Here is a 13,236-nt window from a genome sequence, read left to right on the forward strand (position 1 = left end):
TCTTAATCATGAATTGAGAACATGGGACAGCACATAACATACATGCAAAATAAACTAACCAATCTCTCTATGGCAAAACGCTTCAGCATCTTGTCCTCCAGACTGAGACTGGTATCTGTCTCACCAAATCGTTGATCCACAAATGTGTTAGCCTTGAACTGATTCTCGTACTCTTGCAGTAATGTCTCCTTCCTCTGAATATAAAGTAAATATATCTTAATAATAATATTATTATTAAAGATACTTCTAATATCACCAATGATAATAATAACTCAGCACTAACTCATTTTACTTTCCACAAGTGCCATGGGGGTACCACCTTTTAATAAAGTACACCATACATATACTTTAACTACTACATAATATAACAAGAGCCTCTAGAATGGACTGACACTGTACTGGACAAGCAGACATTCCAGAAATTTAATACGCGACCACTTCTTCATTTTAACTTCTGAAATGCTTACTAATTAACACTTATACATCTTTCTGTTTGAAGGACTACAGCAAAAACACTCTTGATTCAACCACTTTTTATAAGGAATGATGATATTCACCAGTCAACTGACTATGTCCAACAACAGCACCAAACTAAGCCCATGTGTTTTGGTTGATTTCATTTTTTTGCTTTATAAATTGTTGCCCCAACTGACTTTAATGATTAGAAATTTACTTAAATGATAAGTTTTACATGTTGTTTCTTCCTATTTTTAAGGAAAATTGTTTCCCACACGTGAAATTAGAGAAGCTATGCCAAGATTGTCTTGTACTGAATTCATATGTGATCACTTCCCCAGAATGATTATAAACATTTAATACATTATTTCTTGTACATTGTAAAAAAACATTTTTTTGTGTACACAAAATATACATAAAATTTAGGGAGCCACCCCACAATCGTGTTACAGTTAGGGCTGTCAAAAATCACGAAAAACCAACCCGGGTACCCGTTGTGAAATTTAACGGGTACCCGTTAGCACATGGATGACATGTACAACCGTAGACCAACTAATTGTTATCCTCATTTCTTTAATATTTTGTATGGCAATAGAGGCTAACCGTGTAATGCACTACTCGGTCTGATGCGTCCACACCGATGTAGCTGCGAATGATCTGACCGCACGCTATTAATTAATAAATTTATTTAGAATGACCTTTGTACACAGATGGTAGGTATAATCCAACTTTTAATGATCACTGTGATCAGCCGCGTTAAATCCTTTAGAACACTCACCTTTTTTTAAAGTATAAGTCCTTGTTAGAAAAGACCACATTTATTCATCGGCTTTTGACCGCAGATTTGAATTACCCACGCATGCGTGTAATGCAGCTTTACCACAAGTCAAGAGTAATGCGTTAAAACCGTCTTTGTGTGTGTGTGTGTGAGTGAGAGAGAGAAGACCATAAACTGTATTCACTACACAATAATAATAATTCAAACTAGATAATATAATGTTTGTAAATGTTTTTATTTTTATGAGAAAAACTCAGAAAGAATTTAGCAAATCTCAATAATGCCAGTCTGTCATAGTCAACAAGTACATGATCATTGTTCGCAACACATTTTCTTGTTTATAACGTGTCCAGCTGTCGAAAATGCACTTTCTGATGGAACCGACGTCGCAGGAATACAGAGATACTTTCGTGCAAGGGCAGCCAGCCTGGGATAACGTGGTGTATTGTCTCTCCAATACTGAAGAATGTCACCATTAACATTAAGTGGCGTCTCCGACAGATATGTTGACAATTCGTCTACTGATGAAGCGTTGTCATCTGCGGCACACAGAGAAGCGAGATCATCAAATATATTATTTTCTGCAACATTTTCCAGTTTCTGTCTCTTCGATTCTGGTTCATCCGTTTTGTCAGTGATGGCATCATTAGTATGCGACACAGTTAGTGGATCCGGGATTACTACTGCCATCAACTCCAGTCTGACAGCAGCGTACGTCTCCTGTCGTGGTGCTTCTTTAAAAAACTTTAAAAGTTTATAACGTGGATTGACAACTGCAGCCTTAGCTGCATTGAGCACGCTGTATCCAGTAGGATAATAGCGGGTTTGAAGTTCATTTGTGATTGCTTTCCTACATTCTTTAATTGCAGCTGCGTCATCTGGTTTTAAATCGGAAATGTTTTTCATTATTATGTACAAGTGCACATACACAGACAAGATAGATGGGTACTTTTGTCCAGATGACATGACAGTAACTTGCTTAAAAGGCTTTAGTACTGGTATGAGAGCTTCAGCCAATGACCAGTTTTCGTCCATCATTTCATATGTAGAAGCGATACTGCGGACTATTAACTGTGGGTCAGACAGAACTGCACCGATCGCCCACCGTAATTTGACAAGGCGTTCCAACATATCCAGAGTCGAATTCCACCTTGTAGAACAATCTATTATAACTTCTGAAACCGTTGTGGTGTCATTATTTTGAAGAGCTTTCTGTTTTTCACGCAAAGCCTGAGCTGCAACTGTACTGCGTTTGAAATGTGCAGATAATCTCCTGGATGCACCAAGCATTCTGGCTATGGATTTCACTTTTAAACCAGCGCTAATTGCCAATTGCAACGTATGCGCAAAGCAAAGTTGATCTGGCCAGTCATCCAGCAAGTTCATGGCTGCATTCATATTAGATCCGTTGTCATGGACTGTAGCAGCTATTTTATTTATTGGAATGTTCCACTCATTGGCACAATCACTCAGACGAACACTGATATTTTGCCCAGTGTGTCTTTCCGGAGTCTCTCTTGTCTGCAAAATTGCCGATTCTAGTTCCCACACAGGATTTATCCAATGAGCAGTCACACACATATATGCAATGTTCTGCAAAGACGTCCACAAATCAGTCGTAAACGCTACATATAAAGCCTTTTCCAACTTTCACCAACAGTTTTCGAACGCCATCATATAGTTCCTTTATTAAAGCAGTTGTCGTTGTTCTAGATTTAATGTCGTAATCTGGCTCGAGAAAATTAATTAGGCTTTTAAAACCTTCTCCATCCACAATACTTATTGGCCGCCCATCTTGTGCAATAAAGGCCGCAATTCTGCGATCAATTTGTAAGGTCCTGGCTTTTGATAAGTTTGGTTTTCTGACCAAGAATGAAGCAATGCTCGGAGTACTATTTGCGCTCTCATTCTTATCAACGTCGATGCGATGTGTTCCAACGAGATGTTTCCGCAAAGTACTTGTGTTTCCACCTTTTGCAGAAAGCACCAGTTCACACAACTTGCAACGAGCATTATTATCATTTAGTCGTTCAACATGCGCCCACACTTTAGAACCTTTGCCCATTACTCTTTCTTAAAAATTTATTTAAATACAAAAATAATATTACTAAGAGTCGCTATAATAACTGTTTGTTCGACACATGAAGCTCTTCTAAAATGGCAATAACAAATCGGGCTATTATGCCCCAGTTATACCACGTGACCACGCACTCGCAGAAGTGATATTATTTTGGAATTATAATTCTTAAGATAGTTATGACAAAAACATAGTAGTATCGAAAGTAGAAATATCGGTATATGTATGATGGCTAACTTTCAAAATTAGCAGAGCTAGTCGACTAGAAAAACAACGAGCTGCTCAAAGATTACTTTGAGGCATTACGAAGATTTCAAGGTGTCTAGGTGATAATTGTTCATAATATAAATTGTGGGATTTCTTCGTCGACATGTGTGTTCGGAAATCAAAGGTATCCATCTGGATTTCATTAAAAGAGCATGCAATGTACCGATCATTTAGCACCCACAATCAATAGTTATCGTCTACAAAGAGGTTTATTACCTGTAGAACAATGCTATGTTTTAACCTTGGTATATAATGCATCGGGGATAACGGTTTGTCCTGTTGCACAATGCCAATGAATTTTATTAATCCAAACAGACTCTGATGTATTGTTTATTTATATTAAGCAGGGATCTGGTTTCTAATTAAAGCCATAGCTGTCACACCTGTTTGAAGTGGTTGGCGAGTGTGGCGATTTTTTTTTATGGGTACCCGCGTTTACGGTTCAATACCCGGGTTTTTCAATACGGTCGGGTACCCGAGTACCCGTTGACAGCCCTAGTTACAGCGGAATTCATGTTATAATGGAGCATTCTATACCAGGGTCAAAGTGTATGTATATATTTATCAAGATGGCATGCACAGTTCAATCTTTGGTTTGATGAGTAAATTCTCAGTGAACAGGCACAAATATACAAGTAAAATCTTTGCCAAGAAAGTGAAATTTCAAACAAATTTTTCTAGAGAGGGTTTCCATCCTTTTTTAAATCAAACTTTACAGGTCATTTTGTATTTAATTTTTTCAAGGTTAACTGATGACCCTCACTTCATGGAATTAAAATAAACCCATTTAAAATATTTGTCTATTTTGAGGCTCTTCTATTACATCTGACATAAACCCAAGCACTAAACCACAGGATTTATCAAGATAAACTATAACAAATGAAATTCATATAAAATCTGCAATAACTCATTTTAATGTAAAGAATAAAATAGTTCAACTTCATCTCTCATAAACTGATTATGTTAACATGAAGAAAGTTATCTTTAAAAATACTACAATTCAATTTTGACAAGAAGCCATACAAATTATATATCGTTTGTAACAAAAGAACTATTTTAAAATCAACTTGTGCATATCACAAGGAAAATTTGTCAATATACTCCTCCCTTTCATATGCATGTCTGCAACTGATACCCATTCAGGTCAGTTAACAAAGTACACTTGTCACGATACCCATTCACGTCACTCAACATAGTACACTTGTCACGATAACCCATTCACGTCACTCAACATAGTACACTTGTCACGATAACCCATTCACGTCACTCAACATAGTACACTTGTCACGATACTCAATAATTTCACTTAACATAATACACCTGTCATGATATTGCTTAAGCTTTCATTAAAATAAACAATCGCACCTGATGCATACTTGATACAAGGATTATAAACATGCTGTCTTTGCGCTAAACATAATATTATGATAATCCATTTTAATGCCATGTTGGATGGCTCCCTTGCAATTTTTTCTGCACTAAGTTAAGCAAAAGTTCTGAACAATTGACGTACACTATATAGCTGTTGATAATGCTGATACTTTCAAGGTGTGAAAGTCTACTTGGAACAGGGATGAGTAAGAAGTCTAGTTTTACATGACACAGGCAATTTTCACATCATCAGGATTGAAGGAAGAGTGATCTTCCTGAGCTCTGTTGAAGTCTATTTGGAACCCAAACATCTATTTTCAATGTAATCCAATAACGGACTATGTTTAACACGATCATTATCAAGGACACATAAACCATATGATTCTACATAGATGTTTGCTCAGTGAGAATATTTATACTCATTTAGCAAAGTAAAATTCACTAAAAAGGCAAGTTAAGGGTGTCAAAGTAGTAGTGATGAGTAATCTGTAACATTTAATATCAAAATAAGCTTTATGATTTTTATCTAGAATTTACAATGATTACACGCAGCAGACATACTGTGACAGTGTAATGCTAGATTGGTCTTCATATCCTCTACACTTTATGCCAAGATGAAGTACACAAAAGGATAACCAGTCTACCTGACAAATCTGATTGCCTAAGCACTTGGATTGACTATACAATTATTATCTTATCAAGTAACCAAATGATCCATACAAAAATTGTATCTCAACTGACAGAAGAGATCTGCAATCTCCAAATATCCTAGCAACAACTCAATAAATTTCACATTCTGTTGCTTCATTTATGACTCAACATTCTATTTTTTCACTCACACAGCAGCCGACATTTTCAGATTTTTGCGTGAATGATCAATATTTGCAAAATTATAGGGTTTTTCCTAGTCTGATACAAACTTATTTTTTCTCCTGACATTTTCCCTGATCACTTAGGAACCTTGTATATAGAAGTACACAAATTTGAATCTGAAGTGCATTTTTCTCATGTCATAATTAGGTCAAAATTTTAACTGTCACCCTATTAAACATGACGCATTCTTACTCTTTTTGAGGCCTTGGATCGAGAAAGCCCAGGCATTCCCTTGTCATGTTTTGAAATTTTCCTGCCCAAAACATCATGCTTCTGGTGATTAATCTTAACTTCAAATGGATTGACTGTCTTTGGAACCTCCTTCCTCTTGTTGCGATTGACTCTGATTTTGTCTGCAAGTTGTTTCCTTTTTTTAGCCATCTTTGCTTTCCATAAATTCTCTGTTCTAAAGAGACTGCAAATATACATAAAAATGAAAAAACAATGAAAAATTCATTAATAAAGGACTAAATTGTCTCCCTTCATTTTTAATTCCCTCTCTCCCTAAAAGTACCAATTAAATGCAGCTTTTGATGATGCACTGTAACATATTTAAAAGTGAACATAATTCTTTTTCTCCCTCACTCTCTCAATTCCAGATTTTTTTACTCTGACAGTAGCAAATGGACACATTTTCATGTTCCGTTGACATATATTTGAATTTGTTGAAATGCAACAACAGTCGAGGTATGACAATGTAGGTTCATGTGGCAGATAAGTTTCATGAATGAAATGAAATGTTGCTTGCAGTTCCAATAGGCAAAATATATTTTGTATTTGTTTCATTAAAGAACAATATTTCAACTTAACCCAATTTCGGCATTCCCGATTTCATCACTTTCCAGTCAACTGGAATGAAGGCCAACGAAACTTGAAAACAGGTCAATTTCTTTTGTGAGAATTTGAATTTATTAGAGAAAAGACATCAGAGTAAGTAAAGTCTGACTAAAACATTATGACTTTACTGTGTAGAAAAGCACCATTATTTTAGTTGCCAGTTGTGTGAGATATTCCTGAAAATTTTACTTTTGTTACGATGTTAGTCGACATCAAAACACACTACAGAGCACTGTTAGGCAGTAAGACCCTGACGCACAAAACATAAATATCAGCGTCAAGGTCTTACAGGTAGGACTAGGACTAATCTTTTAAAGTGTTGGGGGCATTTAGGGAAACTGTTGTTTTATGATGGGGAGGGTTGGTTTTCTTGGGAAGGGAAAGCTAGATAAAACACGGATGATATCAGGATTATGACGGATGTGTAAAACGAACGTACCCTAAAGTCTAAACCTGCACAGCACTGAACATCGCCTTCAGTTATCCTTAAATCCCTGGAAATCAAACCAAGTACCATCACACAAACCAAGAAAACTTTATATTTATCATTCTTGAATGCATTTCCATTGTAAACTAAAATGCCAGATTTTGTTGAAAACACCGGCATTTTAGGTTTCATGTTCTATATGTAATTGAACATCGCCTTCGGCTACCACGTTGTTATCCGCGTAATAAATAAATCATCAAAACAGATGTTACAAATGGCGTGGATATTGTACAAATTCAAAACAAATTCTCTACTCAATTAAAAGTACAAACTTACGTATCAAAACTTCATAGTATATATCAATTCCCTTGTTCCTTCAATACCGCGTGGTGGAGCGTGTTCTTATTGCAAGCTGCCATTTTGATGATCGTAAAATCCCTGGTTGTGCGCTTACGCACGAGAACCATATTTTTCCATGACTGAGAACGCACAAAATATAAGCATATGTAAATTGCACGGTCAAGAAACATTTGACTTAACGTGTATTTATATGGTACAAATATGTTACAAACATATAAAAACAAAGAAATTTTTTGCATGATTTAAATTATGCTAAAAATATTAATCTTAATATCAAATTATTCATTGTTTTCTAGAGCAGCAGAGGAGGTGAACAGATCTTATGCTGAAACGTCATTTTTTGAAAAATAAAAAAATCATACGAAAAATATATAACAAATAAGGTCAATAACGTCAAACCGAAGCCTCTAACTTACCAAGAGTTTCTCTAATTGGGTTATTTAATTAATTTTATTTTTACTTGTTTTTTTGTCGTTCGTGTTTTTCTAAATTTGTATGTGCGTTCGTTTACCCGCCGGACGATTTATTGAGGTCGCACCTACTCTGCTGCTAAAATTTAGGAGTAATTAAATCATTATTATATTAATAATGGAATCTTATACTAGTAGACTACCTAGAGAAAGATTAGAAGCAATTAGAAGATATCTTCCTGTTCATGACGCTCTCAAACAAAAACTGCAAGAACGACAAGAAGCACAAGTTGAATATGCAGAAGAAAAAGACCAATTTTTTAAACCTGTTACAAACGCTACTGAAAAAGTTGCAGAAGTTACTGAGAGTCTTCTTCCGGCATTAAAACAAACTGCTGAGCAATTAGAAAAGAAAGCAAGAAGAACTATACAAACAGAAAAAAGATTCAAAGAGATCTTCCAGCTGAAATAGATGTTGCTCAACGCAACTTGCCCCTAAGACGCAACCAGACCTTGAATTAATGCTTGAAGGTGCTGTTGGTGGAGAACCAGAACCTGAACCCAAAAAAAAAGAATAAAACAGAATAAAACTAGTATAAGTGAAAAATTTAATTCAGGAATTATTGATAAAATAAAAAGACATAGTGACATTGATTTAGCTAAATTTGGATTATATTTTTTTAATCACAGAAAAAATATGTAAAATCTGAGTATGAAAACATAGGTACAAAAAATCGGAAAAATGTGTATATCGACTATATAAAGATACTAACCTGGCTAGAGATAATGATCATGAATTTATAAAATATCTAGATAACATAGATGAATTTTAAAAAGTATAGGAGGATTTTCAACCAGAAACAAGCTCAAAATCAAGATTAATTTTTTCTGGATCAAGTTGAATTTGTATGCAGTCTTTTATTAACTGTTTTATTGCAGAACAAATATCATTAATATTTTCATAATTTATTATATATATTTGCATATGTATTGTATTAGGTAAACGGATGCATTTCAACCCTGACTTTGGAGTAGCATACTTAGAGCATTGTATTAAGCTATTTACAGCACTATATACAATCTTAGTACTAAGGACGGCAAAACATTAACTTAGTTAACTTAATTCTAAGCACGGCACAATATATACACGGGAGCAGATACGTTTAACACACTAAAAACAGACAATACACACACACACACACACACACACACACACACACAAATATCCTTCAACCCCGAGAGAGTGCAAAAGAGTGGTGACATGTTGCAAGGGATGTATTTTTTTCTGCTGAAGTTCGCGTTTGGGGTGGATTCCCGCTTTTTTTTAATGAAAAATCGCGAAATATCGACAACGTGGGCCGTATATCCGATCACGGGCTTCGAACGCCTAACCTAGAGCATGAGATTCAGCGACGCTAACATTGCTCTACGTTCCAATTTAGACGATATATACAGGGCCGGCGCCAGACCCGGCCAGACTATCTGACGCCCTAAGCAAGGTTATATTCTGGGGCCCCCCCCCCCCCGGAAAATATCAATTTCCAAATTTATAAACAATTAAAAAAAATTCAAAATGCGCTCCCCCCCCCCCCGAAATCTGCGGCCTAGGCGGCTCCCTAGTTTTCCTATATGGTAGCGCCGGCCCCCCTGGATATATATTTCAGAAACTATTATAAAGTTATCTATGCTGGATTCCTACAGATGATATATATATATATATATATATATATATATATATATATATATATATATATATATATATATATATATATATATATATATATATATATATATATATATATATATATATATATATATATATATATATATATATATATATATATATATACTTGACAAGGTCAGGGTTGAAATACAGCCATTTACCTAGAGATCTAAAAATAGCTTCGCTGTATTGTACATGTAACGGCGTGTGTGACCGATTTATGCTCTGATTTTGTCGATAAGTTAGAAAGTGCAAATATCCTTCTACTAATCTGAATCATTATAAAATTATGTTACTCCACTAATATTAATTATAACATAGATGGTTAATAATTAATTAAAATGATAAAAAAATTAAGCGTTACCGGAGAAAGATATGCTACAGAGTTATCTCCTTTCTTGAGCTCAAAACGTCATAACAAAGAAGATAACTGCTGAACTATTCTGCCGGAGAGAGCTTTAGCTTGACAGAGTTATCTCCCCTCAATTATAGCAGAAATAAAAAAAATAAAAAAACTATTCTATCGTGACATTTTACCTAGCATAAAAAAACACCTTACATGTTTCACGACTGGCAAAGTGCATTAATATATATATATATATATATATATATATATATATATATATATATATATATATATATATATATATATATATATATATATATATATATATATATATATATATATATATATATATATATATATATATATATATATATATATATATATATATATATATATTCTATGAAAATGGAAATTTCACTTCTGATGAAAAAATTCTCAGAATTAATAAATAATTATTCTAACAATAACTATTCTAACAATTAATATAATAACAAAAAAATATAAATTAATTAAATAGTACTATAATATTAGTAGCAACAAGCAAGGTAACTACTTAATTACTCTACTGGACATATCTTAGCTTGACGGAGTTATCTCCCTTCAAGAATAATGAAAAATTATCTTTTGTTTATATTTTGTCGAAAACGCTGATCTAGTAATATTCTTTGCGACGCGCTCAATCGACGGCACACAAATATCGAAATATTTTCTAGCTGCGTTTATTGACTGACATATCATTTCTTCTTCAGTATCTGTATTTACGGATTTAACCGGGTTTTTTCAAGTTGTTTTACAGCTCCCAGTTTTTCCAAATCTGCTCTTTTGATTCTGTTTAATGGCTCGTAAATTCTCCAAGGAATTATTGAGTTTTTCTCCATCAATATCAACGATCGCAAGACCGTCTTCGAGTTCACCCCGAAAACACTCATAAACGAACCTGTGGCAGAAATAATGTTTCTTCCCAACAGAAAATTGAAGATAACAAGTAACAGTGACAGAACCGATTGGATTGTTTAGTCGACAGTGCCTGATGATACAATCACGAAATGCCGGGGTGTTTCACAAATTCTTTTTGCTCCATTTATATATAATATTTTTTGTCTAAATGATTGTTTGTCTCAATAATTATTTTTAAAATCTAGCTAGATAATATTTCACTTTTCTTATAACTTTACCATTATTATCAGTGTTATTTGTTCTCATAATATCTTTTGAGTTCTCAGTATTTTTTACCACTACGTTGCACACACAACTGCATGTTTCCCCTAACACCAACACCACATTTCAAACACGTTTTAGGTCCTAACTCCCTCCCCGTACACTTTGTAAATGATATCCGCAGAATTCGTACACATAAGATTTGTAACAACGAATTGTAGAGACAATCATAAGCAATTTGCATTTGTTCTTTGTTTGAATCATCATATATAGTAAGTAAACCTTCTTGAGATAAATTTAATCTTGACAGAATATCACCTTACTTACCAATGTGAGCTCTGGTTGATCCGACGAATAATACTATTCATGACGCCAAGAAAGAATTTAGTAAAGATTGTGCCTCTCATGTGCGCTCGACTGTCAAGATCATACTTAACACCGATTGTGTCGACAAAGTCGTCGATCCGACAATGAACGACCACCGAGCGGCAACGATTATTAATTATCTCGACAATCGAAGATATTTTTCAGAGTAAGTTTATGGTATTAACAGAAACAAATAATAATACTTGGATTATCAGTGACAAACGTGACCACGTCCTTCATAATGAAAAAATTGCCGTATTAAGCAAAAATTCCAAACCAGGAATGTTGACTGGTATTGACAAACCGTATTATGAAAGAGCGTAGAATTTATATGATAAATGATAAACTCAGCGCCAATAATGTAAAATCGATGAAGTATTCAAAAATAAATTGTGTAGCCGAACTAGGAAAGAACAGTTTACAATACGTGGAAATGATTTAACGGATAAAAGACGTAAAATAATACACGAGTGGGGAGGAATAGTTAAAGATAACGGAGCATCTGTCAAAGACGTCGATGATCTAGGAAAGAAATTAAAATTCCCGATAACAATACAAACGATAACCGGAGAGATTTTTGTACGAATCGAAATATAAATCGAAAGGAGCTTCGGTTGAAATTAATGATCGTAATGCGCATGCGTGGACTAACGCAGTAACAATATTGCAACTAAGTCGAACTGTGAAATCTTATCAAGGAGATATATTTTATTTTATTAACGAAATAAGTAAGAACGATCCTGTATCAGTATAGTTATTTCAATGTTCCTATAATGGAAATTATGATCAATTGTTCAATTGTCACGACCTAATGGAGATATTTATCGTACAGAATCTCTCCATGAAGAAATGAAATATCTTGCGCTGAAATATACCGATGACGATGCTGAATAATCACTGAGTAATTGTTTTGTCGTTCCGTCAGTGGCTGATCATTTTGCTAGAGAGAAAAATTTGTGGAAACCATACGACTGCGTTTTCTTGAAGAAATACAACGCAGTTGTGTCGAATACGTACACGGTGGATTATGGAATACTAAATACGTTTATATGGATGTTATTTCGGTTGATATGGTTGAATATTATCCCGGAAGATCTCTTGGTATGGAAGAGTGTTCTAAGTATTTTCAGCGATTTGGGCATCCAAGAAACGAGATGACCAGAGTATCGATAAATTGACCATTACCGGATTTTTAATTGACTGGATTCGCTTCGTAACGTCTCACTCTTAGTAAGAGGGTTGTTTAATTGGGTTTGGCTGGCGTTATCCAGAGGATGACCTCCCTCGATATTATAGCCCGGCGGGAGTGGAATAAGAATGGAATTTCAACAGAGAACTGAGCGAGAATAATGGGAAGAAATAAACAAAACGAGCCCCCTTTTGACAAGAAAATAACAAATTTAATCAAAACAAATTAATAACGGCAATTCCAATTCAAGTTAGATTATACAAGTAGAATTTAACAGGTGTGTCCAATTTGGATCATTACATCATCATACCGAGAGGTGAAAAGAGCGCAATGTCCACGATCGATTGCATCACATTCATTCACTTTGACCGTATATCAACGTCTCCTAGTTCATCCTTCCTAAGCTCTATGTTCGGCCCCTTCATGGACGTCCTGGTTCTTTGTTCTGACCTCGTCCTTCTTTCGCCCTTTTCCCCGTACTCCTGTCTTCGGACTGTCTCGTCTTCCTCTCAGAAACTGTTCCTCAAAGGATATATTTACCCCACAATTCCGTATACCGACTATTTAGATGTACACACAATTCACTTCAAGTTATTTA

At 34.8% G+C, this 13,236-nt stretch overlaps 1 protein-coding gene across 1 annotated transcript in view; it reads right to left on the reverse strand.

The window, feature by feature from the left end:
* LOC149772399 (nucleolar protein 14-like) overlaps window positions 1–7,550 on the reverse strand; it is a 125,278-nt gene extending 117,728 nt beyond the window's left edge. The window contains exons 1-3 of the mRNA XM_089947871.1: window positions 7,423–7,550; window positions 6,015–6,237; window positions 60–194 (exon numbers count right to left, since the gene is read on the reverse strand). Coding sequence (XP_089803997.1) covers window positions 60–194; window positions 6,015–6,203 — 324 coding nt within the window. The 5' untranslated portion in view covers window positions 6,204–6,237; window positions 7,423–7,550. The remainder of the gene's footprint in view (window positions 1–59; window positions 195–6,014; window positions 6,238–7,422) is intronic.
* Window positions 7,551–13,236: the final 5,686 nt, after the last annotated feature.

The sequence above is a fragment of the Sinohyriopsis cumingii genome, unplaced genomic scaffold, assembly GCF_028554795.1.
Source record: "Sinohyriopsis cumingii isolate HCF-2022 unplaced genomic scaffold, ASM2855479v2 utg001510l, whole genome shotgun sequence".
Classification (NCBI taxonomy): domain Eukaryota; kingdom Metazoa; phylum Mollusca; class Bivalvia; order Unionida; family Unionidae; genus Sinohyriopsis; species Sinohyriopsis cumingii.